Below are 25740 nucleotides of genomic sequence, written 5' to 3'. Positions count from 1 at the left end.
GTGCATGCAGTCGCCGCTGCTTTGCGCGCTTCTCTCCAAGCGTTTCCCTTCCTCTGTGCAGGCGCATCTCTGCCGCTTGCCAGCGCAGCAGACGGTCGACAGTGCACCGCGGTACCTCATCAACTTTCATTTCTTTCGTTGCTTCCTCCGCTCTCCCGCGCAGTTTCTCTCTTTTTGTTCTCGGACATCAACACGCCCGGAGTGGGTAGGTGAGGGGCCTCTTACACCGACGGCAACAACTCAGCAAGCACTCGGATAAGCGTCTACACCTTCCGCTCTTCTTTCTCATCGTAAAGAAGGTACGCTGGGCTCGAGGGCAGACGCAGGCATACGCGTCCTCATCCTCCATCTCACCTCCATCCTTAAACACACACACATACATACATACAGGCTCGTTTACCAGTGCGCTGTGAACAAGAAAACCGGCTCATAGGCAAACGCACCTATACACTGACACCGGCTGTTAACAGGGTGTAGAGCCTTTCTCTGCACGAACACTCAAACCCTCGCACTGACACACTCACAGAAGATAAGGCTATTGGGTACATCAGCGTCTCTCCCTGCTTGAGCGTATATCTCTCTCTACCCGCGTAGCTGTTTGTGTGGCCGTTTTATTCTTCTCGATCTCGCGTTGCGTCATATCCTGGCAAGGTCACGGCTTCCGGTAACGACGCGCCTTTACTTTTTGGTCGTGTAGTTGCTGGTTTTGGCGAGAGCGACCGAGAACCACGCGTGTGCCGCGCCGCCACTCTCCGCTGTTGTGCTTCTCCTCTTGTTTCCCAAAAAATATTCCCCCCCCCCTTCATTTTGTGGCGCAGCTCTCTCTGTCGCCCCCTCCTTCCTTGGCGATGTCTCTCTCCACTCACCGCCCGGTGAAGGGCATCACGTATGGGGTTGTGTGCCCTGTGTGCTGCAATCCGATGGACTTTGAGTGCATCAGTGAAAGGATGTACGGCGTGCGGTGTCCGACGTGCAATGCCATGATAGACCTCCGCAACCCGGCAGAGACGCTGCCGGACACCGACACCGGCGTCTACGAGGGGGACACGCAACGCATCAAGGTTGTGCACTACTCAGCTGAGGTAGAGCCGTCGACTGGGATGTCCGCCAGCGCGCAGGTAAACAACCTCTTGAGCAGCGTGGAGGCAGAGAAGCGCAAGATCATGCCGACAGTGATGACGGGAGAGACGAAGCAGGCCTTCTCCGCCCAACGCCAGCAGGCACTCGCGCAGAAGTTCTCGCTTTTCTTCCCTGTGACGCACGCGATCGAGTACGTCGTCTTTGGCAAGAAGCCGTACGCCAAAATCGGGCACGTGCGCATCTTCCGCAAGCGCATTCCCTTCTACGGATACGTGAACATCTGCGCCCCTCAGACGACCACATCCTACTCGGCGCCGTGCTCTTTCACCTTTCTATTCATCATCCCCGTCAGATGGCTCTGGGCACAATTAGAGCTGGAGTGGATAGCGCGCTATTACCACGCCGAGTTGGTGCTTGTCTTTCTCTTCTATACGCTGCTGTTTCGGCTGGCGTACAGTGATCCCGGCTATGTGAAGCCGGGCTACATGGACGACGAGGGCGGCGACACCGCTGCTGCTGCTGCTGCCGAGGAAATGACTCTGCGTGACATAGAGCGCAACCAGAGGGAGAGCTTGTGGGAGGATGTGAACGGCGTTCCGATGGAGCGCAAGTGGTGCTCTACGTGCAACATGCATCGCCCTGTGCGAGCTGCCCACTGTTACATTTGTGGCCTGTGCTGCTACGACCACGATCACCACTGCGGCGTCCTCGGTATCTGTGTTGGCCGTCGCCGTGTTGAGATGTTCTCGACGTTTGTGTCGGTCGCCACGATGATGTGCGCCTTACCGACGATGACCATCATCTGCGCCCTCTGGACACACTGGGAGAAGTTCACAGCAGCTCTGCTGGCGGTGGCGTTCTTTTTGGTCGTGATGCTGATGCCCTTATCCATCCTCCTCACCATGACAGCGGTCTCCATGTGGCAGTCGATCACTCAGGAGGCGAGCACCCGCGAGCGCATCCAGCACGTATACGCTCACAAGCGCAACCCCTACAACCGCGGCTTCTTCAAGAACTTGTACTACCACCTAGTGCAGCGCCGCGTCGCCGCGTCGCTGTTCGACGACGACTTTGTGAAGAGGTGCGCGCTGCGGGTTCAGGAGCGTGAGTTGGGCACCGGCGTCACGGTTACGTGCATCTGAGCGAGTGAAGGAGGAGGAGAAGGGAAGAGGACCAGTACAGTACACGTGTGTGCACATGCGCACCATCACAGCCCCTCTTGCTCCCCCTCTCTCTTTTCCTGTCCTCTTTCCCCGTCCACCCACACGCATCTAACCCTTGCTTCACTAGAGTGACGAGTGCGAAAAGGGCGACTGGTGATTGCACATCAGGTGCGGAAAGAGTCCCCCGTCGTCTTCGCTTGCTGCTTTGGCTTCCCTTTTAGCTGATTTAGTTTTATATGTTGTGTATGCGTGCTGATCTTGCTCTCTCCCCCCTCTCCCCCTCTCCCTCTTTCCCTCGCGTATGTTGCCTGCCTCGAAAGCATCTGAAATCCTACGTCTGCCCATGCACCATGCACGCACTGCCGCTCATTCACATCGACCCCCTTCCCCTCCACACACACACACACACACAGCGTGTCACCCTTCTTTTTAGGTTTCTTTGCAGGCGTTATCACCTTCAGCTGCTTTCTGCATCTCTCCCCCTTACCCCCTCTCGCAGCTCCTTGCCAGTGCTAAGTTCTGGAGTGACTGGGCCAAGAGCAGATGGTGCGCATTCTATCGGCTCGTACGAAATTCACGCACGGAAGCTGTGGACTCTACCTTTCCCTCCCCCACCTGACACACACAAACACACACAAACACACACACACACACACACACACACCCCTCCTTTCTTGCCGCGGATGGAAGAAAGTGCAAAGGTCGGGTCGTATCGACAGTGCAGCTTGCTTCACTTTCCCTCTCTGCATTTTAGATGTGTGCCTCCGCTCGACGACCACCTCCTCTTCCACAGCTAGCTCTCTCCGTCCCTCTCTCGCCTTCGCTCTTCCTCTTCTCCTGCGCGTTGCTATCATCATCGGCTGCCCATGCACGCCTGCATTTGTAATTGCCTCTTCTGTTTCTCTCTTGTGGGCTGCACATCTCCCGTCGCCATTGCTGCTCCTGCTCTCGTCCTTGTCTCAGTGAGCGTGGTACTTTACACAGACTCGGACGCGCATAATAGCAGACGTGCAGATTGAGAGAGGGGCAAGGAGAACGCTCGCGGCCCCTCCTCTTTCCTCCCTCCTCTTCTCTTTTCCTCTCCCACCTGGCGGAGAAGCCGCCCCCTTTTGCGCCCCGCCCCCTCTGGCTACCCCGCAGGCGACAATGGACGAGCCACAGAGAAACAAGTCCCACAAGAGCAAGACCGTCGGCAACAAGGCCGCCAAGAAGGACGCGCTGCGCAAGCGCCGCTCCGGCATCGACCTAGAACCGAACCGCGGCAGCAATGTAAAAGCGTTTCAGGGCCCCAGCGCGGGCGGCCACAAGGCGCAGAAGCTCTACCGCTCCATCGAGAAGAAAGAAACTGCCCTGCATGTGCCGACGATGGACAAGACGCTGCGCCACGTTGTGGCCGAGCCACCGCTGCTGGTCGCCGTTGTTGGGCCACCCGGCGTTGGCAAGACGACGCTGATTCGCTCCATGGTAAAGTTCTACTCCAATCGCAACTTGGCCTCGGTGCGCGGCCCCGTGACGGTGATAGCTGGTCGCTCACGCCGCATCACCTTCATGGAGTGCCCCAACACCTTGGCTTCCATGTGCGACGTGGCCAAGGTCGCGGACCTGGTGCTGCTCATGGTGGACGGCAGCTTCGGCTTCGAGATGGAGACGTTTGAGTTTCTCAACATCGCGCAGGTGCACGGGTTTCCGAAGATGTTTGGCGTGATTTCGCACCTCGACACTCTCAAGACGGGAAAAGCGATGAAGAAGCGCAAGAAGTTTCTTCGGCATCGCTTCTGGCATGAGGTGGCGGCTGGCGCCAAGCTGATCTGCCTCTCCCCTATGGTGCGAGGCATGTACCGACCGACTGATGTGCTGAACCTGCATCGCCTGCTCATCTGCGTCGATCCCAAGATTCAGGCCTGGCGCAACACACACAGCTGCGTCGTGATGGATCGCATCGAGGACATCACGGACCCGGACGTCGTCACGAAGAGCCCGCTGCATAGCCGCACCGTCGCCTTCTACGGCTACGCCCGCGGAAAGCCGATGAAGCCGGGCCAGCTGGTGCACATTCCCGGCCTCGGCGACTTCCCGGTGGCGCACCTTTCCCACCAGGCTGATCCCTGCCAGTTGGACAAGTTCAGCGGCGACAGCAAGGAGGGTGGCAACCACCGCATGCGCCACCTCAGCCTCAAGCAGAAGAAGCTCTATGCCCCGTACTGCGACGTAGGCGGTATCAGCTACGACGACGACGCCATCTACATCCAGGAGGACGCCGCGAAGGGCGCGATCGAACGCAGCGGAGAGGGTCTGCAGCTGCTTCGGGAGCTGCAGAATGTGCGTCCGATGGACGCGGCACAGACGAAGTTGCGCGTTGTGCCTCGCCGGCGCCGCCCAATGAACTTCCGAGACGAGGACACAATGGAGCTGGACATGGAGGAGGTTCGCATGCCCTCCGACGCCGAAGACGACGACGACTGGAGCAACGACGCAGGCGACGAGGGTGCGTACAACGACACTGTTATCGACTCAGACGATAACGGAGAGCGTGAGCGCCAGCAGCGCGGCGGACCCCAGCTCTCCGACTTTGGGGTCGCCGATGACGGAGAGGACGCGGCGGCCACCGCAGGCGGAGACGATGATGGCGGGGGCAGCAGTGAGGCTGCTCTGGCGCCCCGTCTGCTCAACGACCCGGACGCGATTCGTCTGAACGCCATTCAGCATGACTGGAGTGATGCCTCGATGCTGCGCTCGCTGAAGGACCTCTGCGTCACTGGAAACTGGGAGGCCGGCGCGGAGGGCGTCGACGAGGAGGACGCCGGCGCCGCAGAGGAGGACAGCAAAGGCTACGACAGCAACGATGAGGACTTTGAGCTGGAGGCGCGTGGGGAGAAGCCCATGACGCGCCACGACAACAGGCGCAGCGGCGCCGGTGTTGCTGGGGACTCCTCCACCTCCTGGTCTGAGGGAGATGGCGAGCCCGATAACGGTGAGGATGGCTTCGGCAGCGACGGCGTCGACGACCTCGGCTTTGGCCGCGCCAGAAACGGCTCGCGTGGCACCGCAGCCGCCCCAAGGAGGATGAACGCGTTGGCGTCCATCAGATACGGCGGCGGCGGGCAAGGCTCCCCTCGTCAAGGTGAGGGGGCGGATGTAGATGACGAGTACGACGGCTACAACATCCTTGACGACGACAGCGACGGCGGTGAGGTGGACGGCAGCGGCAAGGCTGGCCACAGCGTCGTGGGCGGAGCCGATCAGGAGCTGGATGACCTCGTCTCCAGCTTCCTGGCGCACGGCACCTCGCATAGCGGCAACGGCGGCAGCCGGGCCAACGGACGGGCAGCCACAACGGCCGGCCTCGACGGCGAAGACGGCATCGAGTTCTTTGACGAGGCGACGCGCTACGACCGCGACGACGATGGCAAGGATGGCCACCCGCGCCCGCGCAGGCGCCGCGTCAACCCACAGGAGGAGCGCACCGCCGAAGCGGAGGCGGGCGCCGAGGCCGTTGTGCGACAGGGCGGCAGCCTCACGGAGGAGCAGGAGCGCCTCTTGCAGAAGAAGATGGCGAAGAAGCGCGCGTTCGACCAAGATTACGACACTGGCAACGTCGACGGCGGCAAGAACACAACCTTCAGCTACTACCACCGTCTGAACCGGCAGGTGGAGGAGAAGAAGGAGCGCATCAACGAGGCCCTCGACGATGTCGGTGACGACATGGACAAGAAGATCCAGCTGGTCGGCTACTTCAGTGGCCTTTATCTGCGCATTGTGATCGATAGCGTCCCTGTCGAGTTCCTCAAGGCGTTCGACCCCGCTGTACCGCTGATTGCGGGCGGCATCAACGCCGGCGAGGATGAGTTCCGTATCGTTCAGGCCCGCATCAAGCGCCATCGGTGGTTCCCGAAGATCCTCAAGGCGCAGGATCCGCTGCTTCTCTCGATGGGCTGGCGCCGCTTTCAGACGCAGCCGATCTTCTCCACGGAGGACCCGAATGGGCGGTGCCGCTACCTCAAGTACACGCCACTGCACATGCACTGTATGGCAGCCTTCTACGCGCCTGTGGCGCCGCCAAACACCGGGTTTCTCGCCATCCCGGTTCGCGACCCGCGCGTGTCCTCTTTCCGCATCCCGTGCACGGGCTACACAATCGGCAATGACGTCTCCACGCCCATCGTGAAGAAGCTGAAGCTGACGGGCACGCCGGCCAAAGTGGAGAAGACGACGGCGTTCATCAAGGGCATGTTCAGCAGCGACGTGGAGGCGGCGAAGTTCATTGGAGCCAAGCTGAGGACGGTGTCAGGCATCCGCGGTATCATTAAGTCTGTAATGAAAGGCAAGCAGGGGCTCGTGCGTGCAACCTTTGAGGACAAGCTGTTCCCGTCCGACATTGTCTTTATTAGCGCGTGGAAATCTGTGGAGCCGCCGCGGTACTGCTCCATGCAACGCAATTTGGTGGATCCGGAGTGGGTCGGCATGCGGTCCATGCGGGAGCTGCGGCTGGACTACAACATGCCTCTCCCCCGCAACGACGACTCCGAGTACACCGAAATCAAGCGCCGCCACCGGGTCGCCGAGGAGGACGAGGACCTCACGAAGCAGAAGGTGCTGCTCTCGCGTAACCTCAAGATGCAGCTTCCGTACGACATGAAGGAGGACTTCATTCCAATCAACCGGGGCACCGCCCTACAAGAGCGCATCAAAGGGGCAACCACGGTAGCGCCAGAGCCGCGGGAGCAGCGACGGCAGGCCCTGCTTGACACCTTCGCGGATCGGGCGGATGCCATGACGCAGAAGAAGGACGCGGCGAAGAAGCGCGCGCGCGAGCGGTCGGCGAAGGAGGCGGCGAAGGAGCAGGAGGCGTATCTGCAGGGGCTGAAGAAGGCGAAGAAGGACACGGCCCGCATGCGAGAATTCCGCACGCAGCATAAGTCCCGCAAGTGACAGCAGGTCTTTGCGCTGCCGTCGGAGCTGGCGCTGACGGTGGCGGAGGAAGACGAAGAGGTGGTTATCACCAGCGTAGCGCCAGGGGGCTGCTGTGAAGCTCGCGTAGCATATGTCTGCAAGCGCTTCTCACCATTTCAGTCGTCCTTGCCCGCACACCTGCTCAAGAGTTTCTTCAACTCGATGTGCCCGTTGATGGTGATGACCCGACACCATCTCTATCTTTTTCTCAAGCACTGCCTACACTCTTTCGGCAGCGCTGTCGGCGACTCTGTATTTCTCTCTGACGGGCATGTTTTGCTTTTAAGTATAAGAAGCCACATACTTTGTGCCGTGGCCATGGACGGCTAACCGACGACATCACTCATCTCACACACACACACACACACACACACGAGAGAGAGAAAAAGGGAGGGAGGCAAACGCCGCATTTAACTTCTCGTGTAACGCGGAGCCGATTTCTTTTCGACCGTGCACCTCCACGGTTGTCTGTCTTCGTGTGTGTTGGCGCATGATTTGCTCTGCACTAACGGTGGCGGATCGCGTAACAGGCTGTCGCTTCCTTTCCTTCCCTTCCCTTACCCTCTTTCTCTCTCACCCGTGTGTGTGTGCGTGCACGTGTACGTAATGAACGACAACGAGGTAGACAAACACCTAAGCTTTCAGGAAAAGGGCAGGGCGCAGATGCGTGGAAGGAAGGAAACACGCCTCCTTCTCGTATTTTCGTTGCCGTCTCGTTAGCTGGCCCTCTGGACCCCTCTTCCTCACTGCCACAGGTATTGCCTCCCCTCCCCCCACGGCCCGCAAACCGCCACTTCACATGATTGCCAGAGCACCGCCCTTCAACTCACCCGCACATGTCTCTACTCTTCTCCCTAACTTTGCCCGTCCTCATCATCGCTCTCTCCTGGTTTACCACGGTGCACCTCTGCACTCCTCACAACACTTCTGTACTACCGCAGACGCTCGTACAGCATCGGATGATCACTTGCGTTCTTTCCCCATCGAAAGACGACGTCGTGGAAAATGGCCAACGCTGCGGTGCCGTTTCGCGGGGCAACCTTTGAAAGGGTGCCCCGCGACCGCCTCCGCCGGAGACGCGCGTAGAAGAGAAGGGAAGGCGGCGGGGAAAGGGAGGGGAGACGCACATGGCCGACGCAGCGCCGGTAAGGACGTGCTGAGCAGCAACAGCACCGAATAGCCCAAATTGAGAGGACGGTGACGCAGGGTTGGGATACGATAAGATGAGGACGATACGCAAAGAGAGTAGTCGGCACGCACGCATCAGCGCTGCGGTATACTCCACACTCCCTCCTCCCCGTTTTGATTATCCCATGTCTTCTGTCTCTCCGCATTCTGCACTCCTGACGCGCACACGCAAACACGCACACACGCACGCACACACATGAAGGCAGGAGCGGCAGCGGCGGCTACACGACGAAAGACGATGCTTCTGTCTGTTGGTGTGCTCCTTATTACTGTTTGTCTTCTACCCTTCACCGTGTCAGCTGCTTGTGCGCTGTGCCTCGTCTCCCTGACCTCTGTGAGTGTCGCTTGTTGGTTGTGCGCGTGATTTTCTCATTCCATCCCCCGCTGCACCTTTCTCGTCGCACTCGACTCTCGTTGCTCTCCCCAGTTCCATCGCCCGTTCCGGTTTGATTCTCATGTGGCTCGTACGCTGTTTCTCATCCCGCGACGGCGCTGAACCCGTTCCATGTATCCTCGCAACCTCTTCGACTCGCTTCTCGGACAGGTGCGAGTTGGCTGCTGGCGTCGACACCTTTGTTTGTTTCTGCTCTCACCTTTTAGCTTGAGCGGAGAGGTTTCGGAAGGCAGTGGTGGAGTGAAGTCACGGAAGCGAAAACGAACTACAGTGGCCTTGAGCCGCGTCAATGGAATCTGGTGCGCCTTGTGCTTGCCTTTCAACACACAGTGTCTCTACTTGTGTCTCCTTGACAGCCGCAAGGCTTGCGCTCCCAAGTCTTTTTCGGTGCAAGCCCACCGTACCTGCGTCCGCCTCGCATTAGAGGCGAGGACCTATAACGGCTGCTTCGTGAGAAGAACTATCGAACCAAACGCGAAGCCGTATTGCCAAACACCCGGAGGCGCTTCCCTCTGCACGCGGGCATTCATGCGGATCGGTCCACAGATGTCTCCCGCTGGCCGGGCTGAGAGACGCCGCCCCGACACTAGCTTCTCTCTCCGCCCTCCTGTGCCAGGTGGGTGGGGTGGGGATGTTTCTGTGTGCAAATGCCTGCCCTCTCGAAACTTTCTTTGGCTGTCTTTTCGCTTCCCCCTCCCCCATTTTCCGCGGACGAGACCCCCGACAACACAAAAGAAACCGCTGGTGGTTGTGCCGCGCGTGTGTGCGCGCCTCCTTACCCGTCCGCTTCTCCGGTCTCCCCTCGGCACGTGCACACACGCACAGGTGCCAGCACGCCGAGACACCGCAGCCGCAAGCTACACGGCGGAGGGTGAACGAAGAAGCAAAACAAAACAGGCGAGGGACATTCATGGACGGTGCCCTTTTCATTGGCATCCTCACCTTTTCTGATACCGTGGGTGCCTGTGCTGCGACTGCAGCGGTCAAGCACGCATCCGCAACGAAAGTTCTTGTGTGGCACCACCTCCTTGTATTGTCTTCCAGTTAAAATGCTTAACGCCTTGTAATCTCTGCCCCCCCCTTCACCCGCCCCATTTCACCTCACGCACTGCCCTTGGGGGCACGTATCCTTGTTCTTTCTTTTGCGTTCTCTTCCTATTACACACATCTCTCTATATACATCTATATCTGTATCTATATCTGGAGGGAGGGGAGTGGAGAGGGAGAGAGAGGAAGAGATACTCAGTATATCTGCGTCTTTTTCGGAGTTGGCGACAGTGTGCTCTTGCTGCATCGCTGCGGGCTGGATATCTGTTCTTCTTCCTTTCTTCTGTTTGTTGTGCTCCTTTTCGCGCTCCGTGTGTTCGCGTGCTTTCTTTTCGTGCGTGTATGCGTTTTTGTGTTTGTGTGTGTGTGCCACCGCGTCCGTATTTTGATTGCGGGTGACACGCGTACTCTCTCCTGCTCCGCCTCCCCCCTCTCACTCGCTCGCTTGCTCTGTGTTTTACGACTGCGCTCCTACACCTTTCGTCTTCCTCATCTTCGTCTTATGTTGTTGGCGGTGCGCGCGAGGTTGCCATCTTTGATGGATGTGTCGTTCTCTTCGGCTCTCGTGCTTGCTCAAATTTGGTTCGGCTTGACGGGCAGGTGTTGCAAGCGTCACTATCTTCTCCCTCGCTCCTCCTGCCTCTTCTCTGTTTCTCTCGTGTCAGCTGCCTTGGCCACCCTAGCTTCCGCACCAACATTATCGCGTGTACCAGCATCGACGGCAGTGGCAGCAGGAGAGGCAGTCCCTGCGGTGGTGCTCACCCTCGCTCAGGCTGCTTCCTGCGGCTGCCCTTGCGCGTGTGCCTTCTCTTTCTCGAGCCGTGCGCACTCAAGGACGCCTTTTCTCACGGCTTACCGTGTTGGGTTGGCTTTGTCGCATCACGATGGAGCCTCTTCCCCGGAACACGCCGTCGCTCTGCAGCTTCGAGTGCAGCTTTCCTCGGTCGCTGATTCTCTTCCTACAGAGTGCGCCGCCAACCATTGTGCTGAGCGCCTTTCAGGCTGACTGCGAGAGTCAGGGTGTGGCCTGGTGCAGCGCTGAGGCACAGATGCTCGCTGTGGAATGGTTTGTGCGGCACCCCGTCGTGAAGAAGTACCCGCCGCGTCGTCGAATGGTGCGAGCCTTGCTCAAGGCGTACATAAACTCGGTAGAGGAGCAGTACGCTGCCGACTACGCGCTGTCCTCCACGTCGAGCGAGGACCCAGTGCAGACGGAGTTGATGGAGGAGTTTATTCGGGTAAGCGTCTTCGGGGGGGCCAGTGAGCAGGGGTTTTGCTTCAAGACATTCTACAACCCGTTTGCTAGTGCGCCAGACACCCCTGCCATCACGAGCGCGCCTGCCACCTCAACACCGCCTTCTGGCCCGTCAATGCCACTGTCTGCGATTCCGACGCCGTCACAGGTGCACTCCGTCCCCCCCGGCTCCTCACCGCGTGCCTCGTTGTCTCCTGAGATGCACACGGGCAGCTCTCAGCGGTCTCTAAACTCCCACAGCGAACCCACACACACCCTTTCCCCCCATGGCATGCCGCCGTGCATTCTGGTCAACGACGACTCGAAGGTGCTTCTGCCCATGGCGTCCGTACGCTCTCCACCCACATCGCCGTCGCAGCGGTCGCCGAGGCACCACCAGCACCAGCAGCAGCGTCAGCAGGTGCCGCTGCCGCCACATCCACCAGCACCAACCCCAGCCTCTGCCGCCGCCGCTGCTGCTGCTGTGCGGCCGCTTGATCAGTTCAGCAGCATCCGTGTCTCCTGTGAGCAGTTCTCCAACGTGGGCCTCTCGCTCTGGCCAGCCGCCTTTGTCATGATTCAGCTGCTCGCGCAGGAGCTGAAAGGGCAGACGCACATGCTGGCGGACGTTCTCGGCCTCCCGCGCGCGACGAACAGTACATCGAACAGCAGTGCATCCCCGGCGCCACTGCTGGCGACATCAAACGGGCTGCACCCGCACACCATGCCGACCCCACTGTCACTGGGCCCTACGGCTAGCTGTAGCCTGCGCAGCAGCAATGACGGCAGTGCCGGCAGCAGTAGTGGTACAAATGTGTGCAGCAGTCCGTTGCGCATCCTGGAGCTTGGCGCGGGGGTCGGCCTCACGCCGGTGTACCTGCACCATATGAAGGAGTACCAGCAGCACGTCGCGTCCTTCCTCGCCACGGATTACCAGGAGTCCATCGTTGACAACATGCGTTTCAACATGACCGAAAACGGCATCCGCCTTGTCTCCGAGTCGCTGGCTGCCAAGCGTGGGCTGGAGAGGGGTCCGACGCCGCCGCTTCATCGCGCGGCGTTGCTCGACTGGCTGAACCACGCCGATAACGAGGAAATGTTCATGAAGGACGAGGTGGACGTGACCCTCGTGGCCGACTGTATCTACGACACCGACGTCATTCCTGCACTGGTCGACACAATTCACCTGGCTCTCACCGCGCGCAGCACGGCGCCGTACACGTCGGGCACCCTGAAAAAAAAGCGTTGCTGCATCGTTGTGCAGACTCACCGGCAGGATACCACCATGCAGAAGTTTTTCTCCTCTGTACGCACGTTTGGGCAAGTGCGCAGCTACAACCTTGTCCGCCAAGTGGTCGGGTCGTTGCGTATCAGCGAAGACCACAGCGGCGACGACGGCGGCTGTGTTCCACTCGGTGGTTGGGACCGGCAGGCGCAGTTACTCAACCCCGACCAGGTTGTCTGCGCGTTGATGCCGGATGTCATCCTTGAGGACGGGTCTATGCGCTCTGCTAGCGGGCAGTGGCATGACAGCGGCGCGAATGAGACGGCGACGGCGGCTGAAGCACTGCTCGCGGATGGGATGATTGGACCTTTCTACACCTCGATGGTGGGGCTGATTGGCGTGCACGTGATTACCTTGAAGGCAGCCAAAGTGGCCAGGTAGAAGGGGTTGGCGCGCTTTTTAAGCCACGCCGTTCTCGGATGGACGGAGGAAGGGAAAGCTGTGGGGTACGTGTGTGTGTGTGGTGAGGGGGCGATGGTGGCGGAGGGCCCAGGGAGACGCGATGCCCATCAGCTCTCAGGCATATGCGCTTGGGCTCGAGTAGCGTTTTGGCGCAGCTGTGCGCACTCCTCTATTGTACTGAGGCAGCGCTGGTACGACAGGTCGTTCTCGCCCACTCTTGCCTTCGTTTTGAGCACGCACTGATCAATCACTCATTTTGTGTTTGGCATTAAGCGCACCGCATCAAAAGAAAAGTAAGAGTAGGCCATAATCCGTGCAGATGTGCCTAGAGGTGAAACGACGCGGTAGCCAAGCGCGCATGCACCATCACAAGTGCATATCCGAGTCGCACTCAAACGGACAGGTCGATGATGGTGGCGGGCGAAGGCACCGGTGCTGCGCTGTAGCAGCTTCCATTCCGCTGTGTGCGAGCATGCGTACGTGTTGAAGTGTGCGTGCGTTCCTGATGATACCCATCGTGGATGTGGACTGACGTTTGTGGAAAGCGAGCGGGTAATGTGGACGGGGCCGCCTCGGCTATCGAGCACTGTCATGGCCATCATAATCATCGTGTCGCTATTCTCTTTTCGTCCCCATCCCTTCCGTCTCCCCTCTCCCTCTTCAACACACCTGAGGATGCATTTTTTTTTTGCGCCTCCATCCCGTTTCGCCGCGCACGAGCTCTTTGTGTTCCGCGAATTTTTTTTCGTTTGCGAGCGTGCCGCCCGTGTACATCTTTTACTCCATAGAGTGAGCATCATGGTCTTCTCCATCCCATCCTACCTCGGCGTGGGCGATCGGTACAAGAAGCCTATCGATGCCCGCGCGCAGGGCGCCACGTTCCTTGTCTCGCGCCCCAAGACCGGCACGAACCCCGACGCGCTCTTTGATAAGGAGCTACACCACTTCTGGAATGGCGAGCGCGGCGGTGACCCCGAAGCGGTGCGCCGTCGCCAGCAACTGGAAAGCGCGAAGAAGAACCTGACGCCGAACGGGTTCGTCTACTCCAGTCCCACACCGGAGCCCGCCGGTCTCGGCTCGTACTTTGGGTGCTTTCAAGCCACCCCATACGCTCACGTCCCAGAGTACCCAGAGAAGCACGACCAGGCCATCGCGAAGCGGGAGCTGCCACCGCGGGGCGTGTACACTTCACCGGCGCAAAAGGGCACCGGCTACGGCTACGCCCACGTCGCGCTGTCCGACGTGGGAAGCAACTATATCGCCATCATTTACGAGCAGCAGCGCATCAACGAGCGTCGTGAGCGAGAGGAGTGGAAGAAGAAGATGCCAGCGGAGCCGTTCCGTCCCGCCGGCCGCGAGGGGTTCACCTTTGATGAGAGCCCCGCGACGGGGACGTCTCGCTGCTACATTATGACGGTGCCTTTCAGGGAGAAGCGGCCGGAGCCGGTGCTCACCCACTTCCGCATTGACCAGCCATGGCGCCCCGCCGGCTATGTCGAGGACAAGCCCACCACGATAGAGTACTGGGAGGACCCGTACCGCGGCTACGACCCCCGCAAGGAGCCAAAGGAGTATGTCAAGAAGCCGTCGGACGCCGTCTTTCTGCCGAGCTCGCTCAACGACAACTTCTGGTACACGCAGAGCATAGTGTTCAAGCGCATTTGAGGGCAGGACAGGGGCACTGGTCGCGCATGCGGGCTGGCGTGCGTGTGTGTGTGAGCCTCACCTCTTGCGTGTCTTTCAGCAACCTCCTGCCGCTTCTCTGTCCGACTCTGCATTGCTGTCCGTTGCCCTCCTGTGCGCCGTTGCCGCAGATTTCTTTAGGGTTTTCATCCCTGCAGCGGCGACGTCGCTGTTGCCCCCTTCCTCCTCCTTCGCGTCTCCCTCCTTTCTGTCACCTCTCTGGCGCCTATTCCGTCGTCTTTGTGCAGTTGTGGCTGATGTATAGCGAACTCTGCTGCTTTCCTGTGTTGCCTATGCGCGCTATGCCCGGTGCCGCGTCTGTTTTGTGGTGCTTCTGTCGTTTTGTTTCATTGTGTGACGGGCACCTGCACACCCCGCTCCTCCTCCTTCCTCCTGCCAACGGTGGAGGTGTGGCATCATCTTCTGAGCGGAGCGAGGTCGTAGAGAGAGAGGAGGAGGATGAAGCGTGGAGGGAGGGTACACAGCTGTATCCTGTCCCTTCCCGCCCTCCCCCTCCTTCTCACACACTCCCTGTCCTCAGCTCTACGCAAACATGTACAGCCATTCTCGTATCAGTGCGTCTGTCTGTGTCTCTCTCTGTGTGTGCGCGTGAGTGGTTCCGTGTCTCCTCTTTGTGTTGTTTTTCTCATCTCTCCCTCCAGTTCACGCCCACATGTGCATGTGGCCACACAGTGAAACACACCGACAGCCCGCGCCTCCTTCCTGCCCTTTTCGCGCGCACACCACCACCACCACTTTATGTCTCCACTCGGTGAGGCAGGAAGCTGGTAGAGCAGGTGACCCTGCTCTCTCGTCTGCGCATACCAAGCACAGTCGTGCATACGTATCGATGTCCTTGTGAAAAAAAAAAGATGCGCTCTATTCTTGCCGGTGCGGCCTCTGTGTAAGCAGTGCGGTCACACCCACACCCACCCACCCACCCACACACACACACACACGCCACCCCAGTAGTCCGGCCGATGGAGGAGAACATTCGGACTCGCCTCCCGGCCTCGGTGTAACTCTTTCTCCCGTGTTCCGTTTCGCGCCTTCTCCCTCTCCCTCTCTAACGCTCGCGCTTGGCGACCGGAAGCATTCGCATACGGCACCCTCACCGCATGGACCACATCTGTAGAGCGCCACGTACACACCGTTCTTGCCGCGTCTTGAGAAGAAAAAGCAAAGAAGGGAAAGAGCAAGCGTGATAGAGCAAGCGCGCCTTCTCCCAGTTGCCTGCCCAATCGCTTTCCTGCCACCGTCGTCGTCGTCGGCGGTGGCATGCGGCACAATAGAAAACGCGAGAGAGTGGCTGCCGATGAGGCCGAGAACGTCGGGCCAGGCAACACTGCTGCGAAGCGAATGCCTGTGGCCGCCGCAGCCTCGTCTTACTCTTCCCCTGCCTCGCATATCCCGATGCATTCGCGGGTGGTTAACGTGGCATCGGATAAGAGCAGTGGCAAGAAGGCTTCGTCACCTTGTTCTCCGGTGACGACACCAGGAGCTTCTTATGATGCCACTACTGCCCAAGCGGTGCAGCGGCCCCACTACGCAAACAACACGACGACCCGTGCCGCCGCGGCCTTGTCGCTGGACGGCATCGCTAACGCTTCCGTGCGCAGTAGCGATTCAGCAGAGTCGGCATCCTCGACCGCGGCCCGCGCACCGCTGAGGCGCGGCCGGCCCCAGCAGCCGCTTCGGCCGCCTCTGTCACGTTCCCTCATGCCGAACACGCCTCGGAGCGCGGCGCCACTGCCAGGGAGAGGGCGTGGCGCTGCTGGCCTTCGCTCTCGCGTAGATCATGCCGCCACAGGCGCGAGCTCTCCCGCTACGGCGGGTGCCAAAGGCGGCAACGCTGCCTCGCCGACAGACGCATCTCCTAGTGACTCCGAGAGACAGCTTTGGGACACGTGGCGGGAAAAGCGCGAACAGCTCGAGCGAGAGGTGCAGATACTGACGCAGTACTCGCATAAGCTCGCGGAGGAGACGCAGGCGGTCCAGGACGCTATTGAAGGCATGCTCACCGAGTTCGAAGGCGAGAGGCAGCGTGTAGAGGCACGCCACGGTGCCACAGTGGCGCGCTACCAAGGCTTCATGGATGCCCTGCGCGCACGCGAGGAGGCTTGTCTGGCAGCGAAGCAGCGAGCGCTGGATCGCATCCGCACTTCTCGAGAGACTGTGAGTCAACTTCAACGCGAGCAGGAGGCAACGCAGGATGCCATCATTTTGGCGACAGACGGGCGCGATCGGCTGGAGCAGGAGCTGGCCAGCGCGAAGAGCACGGCGGCGGAACGCGCGATAACCCTTGAGCACCTGCAGCAAGAGGAGGATCGCATGAAGGATGCCACCTATGGCCTTAGCGGGGAGGTGAAGGAGTTGGTGCTGGAGATGGAGCGACTCCGCAAGGAGAAGCACCGCATCGATGTGCAGTCGATGGAGACCGAGGTGGCCCGGCGAGAGCTGTACTCGCTTTGCGAGGAGCTGAAAGGCTCTATTCGTGTCTACTGCCGTGTGAAGGGCTCTGCCCTGCCAGTGGCGTCGCAACTGCCAAGCGACGAAACCGCATGCGACGTGGCGCCGGCGCTGCAGGCCGTTCGTTCGTCAAAGCCAGACGATATTTGCACCTGCGTGGGAGAGGGCGCTGCGGCTACTGTGGTCGCGCCTGTCGCCATGCCCCCCGTCAGCCGGCTGCCCAGCCGCAGTGGATCGATGGGGTCGACTCTTTCAGCCGGCATGCTGGCGGTCGCGAGTACTCCCACTAGCACCGCAGGGGCTGCCGTGGCAAAAACAGACGCCCGGCGCAATGTCGGTGGGGGTGGGTTGCGTAGCGGCTGCTCCACGACAAGGTCAAGCATGGCCACGACGAGTGTCATGGGGGACGGTGAGGCCGACGCCACTGCCGACGAAGGAGCAGCACCCGTCTTTTCCTTCCCGGATCGCGGGGAGGCAGATGACCTCAGCGACGCCAACCGGAGGGCGGAGCAGGGCGGGCTCTTGCGAGTGCGTGGGGCAGCGCCGACGGCAACGGCAGGCAGTGCCGCGGCAGCCTCCGCCCATGCCGTGATGCCGCTCCTCTACCCTTCGACAGCGCAGGGCTCGAGAGAGGAGGAGGCGCATCTTCCCGTGGGTGCTGCTGCTGATGCGTTACATCTGCCGTACAGTTGCGGGCGTTCCATCACAATCCACCAGACGCGCTCCAACGCCACTTCGACAGGCCTCAGCAGCTTCGCGGAGACCTTCACCTACGACAAGGTTTTCACTGGCGACGCGCGGCAGGAGGAGGTGTACCGCGATGTCGAGCCACTCGTGCGCAACGCCGTTGACGGCTACCGTGTGTGCATCTTCGCGTATGGGCAAACAGGCAGCGGCAAGACCTTCACCATGGAGGGCGACGTGCGAGGCAGGCCGGAGATGTACGGCGTCACTCCACGCGCTCTTCAGACGATACTGCAGCGGCAAGCCGAGCTCGCCAACGAGGGCTGGAGCCATGAGCTGTCTTGCACGTTTATCGAAATCTACAACGATGTCATCCGCGACCTGTTTCAAAGTGGGTCGGCGCGATACGAGGTGATGCTGCAGCAGCAGCACACAGCTCCGACAGCGTCCTCCTCCGCTGCTGTGTACCACACGATCAAGCACAGTGGAGACCGCACGCACATCACCAATGTGATAGAGCGAAATATACGTAGCATGGAGGAGTTCCTGCAGCTCTACAAGCAGGCGGTGCTACAGCGAAGCACCGCCAAGACAGATCTCAACGATGTCTCCTCGCGCTCGCACTGCATCTTCACGCTGTACATTTCCGGCACCAACGCCACGATTCGCCAACGCAGCGACGGGGTGCTCTGCCTAGTCGACCTCGCAGGCAGCGAGCGCGTCAACGATAGCGGTGTGCAGGGCAAGCAATTCAAGGAGGCGGTGAACATCAACCGCTCGCTGTTGGACCTCGGCAAGTGTATCCGCGCTCTGCGCTGCGGGGCGGTGGTGCCGTGGCGTAACTGCAAGCTCACGTATCTCCTCCAGAACTACCTCGGCGCGAAAGGCGGGAAGATGCTGATGATCGTGACGGTTTCCAATGCAAAGGCGCACGCGCTGGAGAGCTTGAACTCGCTGCGGTTTGCGGCACGGGTACAGGAAACATACGTTGGCACGTCTGTGAAGCGCGTGACGAGTATTTAGGCAGCACCTCTCCCCCTCAACTCTGCTGCGCCATCCCGCTCGAGGGACGGAGAAGCGTGCGCGCGCGTGCGTTCTCCTCTCTTCTTCAGCCCCTCCCTCTACCGCACTTGTCGTTCCCTTTTTTGTTAGATCCCTCCTATATATTAACTTATCTTCTCCCTCCTCGCCAGTGCGTCGCTGCGGGAGCGACGCCGCGCATCTGCTGCTCGCAGCAGATAACTCTGCATCTCACGCGCTCCTCCCTGTGCTGATGTCTCGCGAATCCCTCCTGGAGGTGAGCGACAGACTGGGACAGTGAAGGAGGTACGCGTAAGACGCACGCCGGTGCTGCGGCGTGCACGGTTTCGTGCGTGCACCTCTGCATCCCGTCTTGTCCGTCTCCTCCCTCTGTGATGATGATGCTCGGTTTCTTCCATCCACTCGCACTCGCTCACAACACGGCGGTTTGCTGTTGAGGGTGGGGCTGGCCACCCCGACATCTTTCACCGCCCTTGTCTGCCATTATGGGGATCGCTGCACCGGCGACCGATTCAATCGTGCACACATAGACACATTCACACACACACACACACACACACACACACCCATCTCAGCCACACTTCGCGCGACGCCATGTCCGACATCTTTCCCGAGTCACATCCGGAGCATCCGCTCAACCTCATTCCGGAGCTCTGCCGCAAGTTTTACGACCTTGGCTGGGCCACCGGCACGGGCGGCGGCATCTCCATCAAGATGGGCGAGAACTACTACATCGCCCCTAGCGGTGTGCAGAAAGAACGCATCATGCCGAACGAGATTTTCGTGCTGAACGCCAGCCAGGATGTCGTCGAGGAGCCGCGCACGGAGAAGCAGCTAAAGATATCGGAGTGCACACCGCTGTTCTTCAACGCCTACCGCCTGCGCGGCGCTGGGGCGTGCCTGCACACGCACTCCGCCAACTGTGTCCTCATCAGCCTCCTATGCGACCGCGAGTTCCGCATCTCCCACATCGAGATGATCAAGGGCATTATCAACAACGAAACGAAGAAGGCGCTGGGCTTTCGCGATACCCTCGTCGTCCCAATCATAGAAAATACCGACTTTGAGAAGGACCTGACGGCCTCCATGGCGGAGTGTATGGAGAGGTACCCAGAGTCGTGCGCGGTGCTCGTGCGCCGGCATGGCATGTATGTCTGGTCCGACACTTGGCAGAAGGCGAAGGGCGCAGTTGAGTGCATCGACTACTTGATGGGCCTGGCCATCCGGATGAGGACACTAGGTCTTGAGTGGGAGCCGAAGGACGCCAAATAAGGACTCAAGCAACACAATGGTGTATTGCATAAACGTATACAACAAAACACACACCACACACACACATATAAACTTACGTATATGCATGCGTGTGTGTGTCTTGTATGCATTTGCGTTTTTTTTTTTTTTGGAAAACGGTGGCGGGGTGAGGTGTGCTGTGTGCGTGCGTGTGCGCTTACGGAAACTTGACGGACCGGCCGTTGCGAGAGAGGGACGTCTTTGTCCCTTGTATCCGCCACACAGGCATACGCACAGACGCCAGCGAGCGTCGCTGCTGCTCTCACTCCACCCGAGGAAATCTGCCGCGTGCTTACCGACCGCCACCTGCACATGTTCTGGTAACGGACATGACATGAGAAATAGAAAAAAGGCGCATATCGGCACCCAGTAACCCAACGTGCTCCATTTTGGGATGTAAAAGGGCGCGAGGGAGTAGGGAAAGGAGGGAGGGGGGGGGGCACATGCCTCATCATCGATGCCGCGCGATACACGTAGAGAGGGAGAAAGGCATGCCCCGGTGCGCACACCCTCGCCCCTTCGTCTCTGTGCTATATATATATATATATGCGTAGGAAATACGTTGTGCATGTATTTCCTTTCCTCGCCTCATTCCGTCGTTTTACCTCGTTCACTTCGCTCCTTCTCGCTCCCGCTCTTAGCCTCTGCGGGGAGGGGGAGGCCCTTGGGCCACGATGCGGTCAGAATGTGTCTCTTGTCGCTTCTCTTCCCTACCTTTTCTGCAAGCCTCATGTTCGCCCCGCCTCTCCCTCCTGCACGCGCGCTCCAGTGGAGTTGCCTTTGTACGGGTTGTTCTCCCCTCCTCCCAACACATTCACATCAACATAGACGCAACCACACACATCCAGCCCGAGGAGGGGCTAGGAAGGAAAAAGGGCGTCGCCCCCCTTCCCCCCTTACTGACCATCGCACAGTGTAGGTGTCTCTCTTCCTCCTCCTTGGTCCAAGTGAGTTTGGCTGCTGTTGCCGACGAAGAAGCCGTAGGGTGTGACGGAAGGCTTCACGGACCGCCATGGAGGACGTGGATGCATTTTTGGCCAGCCTGGACCAGTTCTCATCGCCGACCATCGATGCTGGCATCCAACGGCAGCAGGAGCGCCAGAGCGGAGAAGTGACAACACCGAGTGCGTCGGCAGCTTCGGCAGCTGCACCGCGCAACTCTCAGCGTCAGCATCGTCGACGGCAGCGCGACGGCGATACTGGTGCGCTGGCCTGTCCCGCGGCGCCGAAGCAGCTGCATTTTGCAAACTCGAGTGACAACGCGGGCCAAAACCGTAGTGTCCCGCATCTCCCTGCAGCCTCGCCGTCTTCGCACCCACATACTGTGGTAAGCAGGCACCCACCGCATACGTGGTGGTGTTTCAGATGCGCAGCAGAGAACACGGCTCAGATGCAGAGCTGCGCGCTCTGCCATCGTCGTCGCCACCGCGTGGAGGGGCCCCGACCGCCGCAGGCGTCGCCTGAAGCGTCTCTCCCCTCGGCTTCGCCGGTCGGCTCACCTGCACCGATGTCAGAGTCTTCTCAGGTTCGCTCCACCGGTGCACCGGCGGGTGCACGCGGTGGAGAGCCAGGCTATGAGCCGGTCGTTGTTGCAGGGCCAGGGGAAATCTCGTGTCCCCGATGCACCTTTCTTAACTCGTCCTCGAGGCGCACCTGCGAGATGTGCGACGGAACACTGCCCGCGGCGATCGCTTCCTTCACGACCACCATGAAGGACGTCGGCGCCTCTCTGCAAAAGTCGAGCCCCTCGGCCGCCATGTCCGGTGGCACGCCGCTTGGTTTCGGCGCGTCTGCCGCTGCACCAGTCCCTTCCAGGGCTCTCGCAGGCCTGGGAAGCGGCGGCCGTCCGCGGGGCGAACACGCACCGGAACCAGCGCCGTCTGGCGTCGCCGCCACGACGCAGCGTGTGGTTCTGGAGGAGGCCGCCAGGGCAACCTTGTCTCTCTCTCCCGTGGCCCTGGGCAGCCAGAGCACCCAGTCGTCGTCCTCGTCTTTCTCTGATAGTGACGACGATGATGACGGGGAGAGCGGGGGCGAGTGGAGTGACGAGGAGGAGATCGCGTCGCGCGACACGGCTGGCCACCGCGAACTGGTCCGCTTCCTGGAAGCATTGCAGTCGGTGAAGTTCGACACGCTGCCGTGCGCCGCCGTTCCAGCGACGATGCGGGCACGTGCGGAGCTGCGTCCCTTTCAGCTGCAGGCGCTCTACTGGCTGCTGTCGCGCGAGCAGCCGCCGCTTCTTCGCGCGCGTGTGGCGCCCGGGGACACCGACTCGCTTATCGCGACGAAGGAGGCGACGCGCACTATCGACAGCGGCGCCGTCAGCCGCGGCGATGAGGAGGATGGTGTGACTTACGCTGGCGGCAGCGGCCGTGGTGGAGGTGAAGCCTTCGGGGAGGGCGCAGACTTCGATGCGGAGAGCTCGTGTACGGCATCGTCCGCCTCTCGTGCGCTGACAACTACATCGTGCCCTCCTTCTTCGGGTGTTGCCACCCGCACCCCCAACGGCGGCGCAGAGGACGATACCAACATGTCCATGAGAGGGCAGGAGATGATATGCACCGTGCGCGGCGGTGTGTTCGCCGACTACATGGGTCTAGGTAAGACGCGCACGCTTATCGCGTTGTGCGAGACTACGCGGGTGCCACGCATCGATCGCGTGACCGGCTCCTTGGTGGAGTCGGCGGCGACGCTCATTGTTTGCCCGACCTCCCTCCTCACACAGTGGGTGCGTGAAATACGACACTGCGTGCAGCGGCCTGCCGCGGCGCCGCTACGCATTCTCGTCTACTACGGAGCTCGCAAGCGCCACCTCAGCCTCTTCCAGGTGGCGCAGTCCTACGACTACGTCCTGACCACGTACCAGACGCTCTGCCAAAAGCAGCCACCCGCCTCTCGCTTCGGCCACACGCATGCCAACGGAGGGGCCATGAGGAGCGGAGGCGGCTCTCCGGCGAGGGCCGCTGACTTCTCCGACGTAGACGATTTTGCCGAGGGCTCGTCTTTCCCTTCGAGCGTGGACGATTACGATGTTGACCGGCGGCTGCAGACAGAGGTGGATAAGCTCTTCATGATCCGATGGGGTCGCATCATCCTGGACGAGGCCCACTACATCCGCAACATGCGCACACATCAGAGTCGCGCGTGCCTCAAGCTCAGTGGCGTCTGTCGCTGGGCCGTGACGGCGACGCCAGTGCAGAACAGTCTCAACGACCTCTATCCTCTCCTCCGCTTCCTCGCCGTGCCGCATTTCAGCTCGCTTGTGTGGTGGAACAACGAGATTGTTCGCTACTACAACCTCGACCCGCTCCATCCGCGCCCCGTCACGGCGCTCAGCATCCTGTTCGGCTCTATCTTGCTTCGCCGCACACCGGACTCCATTGTGGATGGGAAGCCCATACTGGAGCTGCCGCCAAAACGGGCGATCACCTACACCGTGGGCTTGTCGCGCGAGGAGATGCGCTTCTACCAGTCGATTCACGCCAAGGCAACGGAAAAGCTGAACGCGCTGCGCGACCGCGAGGCGTGCGCGGCTCGCACGCCGCTGGCCACCTTCACGACTGCCTTCGAAATGCTTGTGCGCTGCCGGCAAACGTGCCTGCACCCGTACATCGTGGTAGCGGCTCTCCGCCGGTGCCACCGCCTGCCGGGTGCAGAGGCTGGCCGCGGCGCCACCGCTTCGCCGGATGGGATCGACCGCACCTCTGCTGCCACCAACTGTGCAAGCAGCGAGGAGGCGCGGCATCAACGCGAGGAGGATCAGCGGACGGCGCGCGCCATCGATGAGTTTATTCAGACGGTGGTCCTTCGCCGGCTGCGCACCATCAAAGCCAGGGAGTTTGTCCAGTCCCTCGTCGAGGAGATTAAGCACCAGAAGCTGGAGTCGCGCGAGTGTATCATCTGCCTCGAAACAGTGAACCGTCCGGCTATTCTGCCCTGTGCGCACGTCTTCTGCGAGGAGTGCATCAAGCACGCTTTGCAGGCAACACGGCGGTGCCCGCTGTGCAAGCGCAACTCGAAAGCGTCGGAGCTGCTGCTGGTTCCGGTGGAGCTTTTGGACCGCACGGCGCAGCAGCCGAACACGTCTACAGGCGGAGCTGACCGCGCTGGCGATGGCAGGACGAGTCCAGCCGAGCCGGCCCCAGAAGTGCCACTGCATTTGGATCTATCTGACATGAACAACTGGAGCCTGCAGCTGAGCTCGAAGACGCAGTACCTGATCGACACGATCCGCTCTCTGCCGGCGGAGGACAAGGTGGTCGTGTTCAGCAGCTTCCTGACGTACCTTCGCTGTGCGCAGCACTGGCTGCAAGCGGCTGGGGTTTCGTGCGCGCTTTACAGCGGGTCGATGACGATGAAGCAGAAACAGTCCTTGCTGGAGCTCTTTCATGACGCGGCTCGGCCAGCGTCGCCGCGCGTCCTCCTCGCCACGATAAGCAGCTGCGGTGTGGGGCTGAACCTGACCTGTGCCAACCACTGCTTCCTGATGGAGCCATCGTGGAACCCTGGCACGGAGGAGCAGGCGCTTAACCGAATTTATCGTATTGGCCAAACAAAGCCGGTCACCTTCACGAAGCTCATCGCCGATGGCACGATTGAGCAGAACATCAGCCAACTGTGCGACCGGAAACGCGCGCTGAGCGGGTACTGCTTCAGCAGCAGTGTGACAGGCGCGGCCGCCGCTGGCGGCGGCGGGGATGGGCGACTGCGCACAGCCGATTTGCTGGAGCTGTTCGCGCCTGAGAAGTCGAGTGAGAGCAGCGACGATGACGACAGTAGCGAGGAGGACGACGAGGCAGAGGGGGAATAGGAGGGTGGGCAGCGGGAAGGGTGATAGTGGGCTGGGGTGGTGATGCTGGCTATCACAGCGGTATATATGTATATATCTGCACTCTCTGTTTTCTCTTTGTCTCTCCTGTTCTACTGTGCCTCCGCACACCGACTCGGCGTCCTTGTCAGATCGCAGCCGTTCGGACGTCCGACCCATCTAACACAACAGGCACCAAAGGCATCGGCAGCCACCAGGACAAGTATCCACACTCGCGCACGTCGCTGTCATCCCCGCAGGGCGGTGATGGACATGATACCTGAATACAATGGCGTGTAGCGTCGTTGGTCAAGCAGGCTATGCAGCAGCGCGCACTTTCTCCGAGTGTGTTTGTGCGCTTGCGCTCCGTTCTTCTCTCACCTAATCAGCGACGTCAGCTGTTCCTCGGGCTCTCTTCGTATTCTGCGTCTTGGACACCCCTCTCGCTCACCCCGCCTCCTACCTGCGCGCCGACCCTCGAGCGGGGGCCGATGTACCCATGCTTCGCCAACCCTCTTGACTGTTTTTTTGGCTTCTATGCACGTGGGCTCTTGCATGTGCAAGGACCTTCTCCACCGTCCGCTCGGCGCTTCTCTGTTCCCCTTGCGGGCCGTTGTGTGTCTTCGGCGTCTTGCGAGGAAGAAGTGCCCGTGGCGCCTCGAGCCCGCTTCACCCCACCTTTCCTTTCCTCACCAGTGCTTTCTCTTTGTTCCTCTGCCTTACTTTTCTGTGCCGTCCTGTGCCTCGCTCACCTGGTCTCGCAACTGCACACCAGCCGCAGCAGCACCGCTACACGACCACCATCAGCACCGACTTGAGGCATACAGACCCCACAGCGATTCACAGTGGCACTCGTCCAGCACCGACGCCTACTCGCTCACCCATAAACCCATACCGACCCCCATAAGTACCGACGCAACGCACATCAGCACAGACACGCACACGCATCGAAAGCTCCTTACGAGGGTACACGACGAGAAGAACATAAACTTTACCACACTCATATACAGACGTCAAACACTT

The 25740-nt window shown here is 60.3% G+C and overlaps 7 protein-coding genes across 7 annotated transcripts; all 7 read left to right on the top strand.

Moving 5' to 3' along the window:
• Positions 1–848: 848 nt before the first annotated feature.
• LDBPK_282010 (hypothetical protein, conserved) lies at positions 849–2222 on the top strand (the record flags this gene model as incomplete). The annotated part of the gene is made up of 1 exon (XM_003862252.1): positions 849–2222. One exon carries the CDS (start codon positions 849–851, stop codon positions 2220–2222), a length of 1374 nt encoding a protein of 457 aa, XP_003862300.1.
• Positions 2223–3389: 1167 nt separating this feature from the next.
• Positions 3390–7172, top strand: LDBPK_282000 (hypothetical protein, conserved; the record flags this gene model as incomplete). Its single annotated transcript, XM_003862251.1, has 1 exon — positions 3390–7172. One exon carries the CDS (start codon positions 3390–3392, stop codon positions 7170–7172), a length of 3783 nt encoding a protein of 1260 aa, XP_003862299.1.
• Positions 7173–10706: 3534 nt separating this feature from the next.
• On the top strand, positions 10707–12722 carry LDBPK_281990 (hypothetical protein, conserved; the record flags this gene model as incomplete). Its single annotated transcript, XM_003862250.1, has 1 exon — positions 10707–12722. The coding sequence occupies one exon, from the start codon at positions 10707–10709 to the stop codon at positions 12720–12722; it is 2016 nt and encodes a 671-aa protein (XP_003862298.1).
• An 819-nt stretch (positions 12723–13541) lies between these two features.
• LDBPK_281980 (hypothetical protein, conserved) lies at positions 13542–14408 on the top strand (the record flags this gene model as incomplete). The annotated part of the gene is made up of 1 exon (XM_003862249.1): positions 13542–14408. The coding sequence occupies one exon, from the start codon at positions 13542–13544 to the stop codon at positions 14406–14408; it is 867 nt and encodes a 288-aa protein (XP_003862297.1).
• Positions 14409–15704: 1296 nt separating this feature from the next.
• Positions 15705–18602, top strand: LDBPK_281970 (C-terminal motor kinesin, putative; the record flags this gene model as incomplete). The annotated part of the gene is made up of 1 exon (XM_003862248.1): positions 15705–18602. The coding sequence occupies one exon, from the start codon at positions 15705–15707 to the stop codon at positions 18600–18602; it is 2898 nt and encodes a 965-aa protein (XP_003862296.1).
• A 612-nt stretch (positions 18603–19214) lies between these two features.
• On the top strand, positions 19215–19892 carry LDBPK_281960 (hypothetical protein, conserved; the record flags this gene model as incomplete). Its single annotated transcript, XM_003862247.1, has 1 exon — positions 19215–19892. The coding sequence occupies one exon, from the start codon at positions 19215–19217 to the stop codon at positions 19890–19892; it is 678 nt and encodes a 225-aa protein (XP_003862295.1).
• Positions 19893–20922: 1030 nt separating this feature from the next.
• Positions 20923–24720, top strand: LDBPK_281950 (DNA repair protein-like protein; the record flags this gene model as incomplete). Its single annotated transcript, XM_003862246.1, has 1 exon — positions 20923–24720. The coding sequence occupies one exon, from the start codon at positions 20923–20925 to the stop codon at positions 24718–24720; it is 3798 nt and encodes a 1265-aa protein (XP_003862294.1).
• Positions 24721–25740: the final 1020 nt, after the last annotated feature.

Source organism: Leishmania donovani, chromosome 28 (assembly GCF_000227135.1).
Source record: "Leishmania donovani BPK282A1 complete genome, chromosome 28".
NCBI lineage: Eukaryota > Euglenozoa > Kinetoplastea > Trypanosomatida > Trypanosomatidae > Leishmania > Leishmania donovani.
This window is presented reverse-complemented; position numbering and strand designations above follow the sequence as displayed.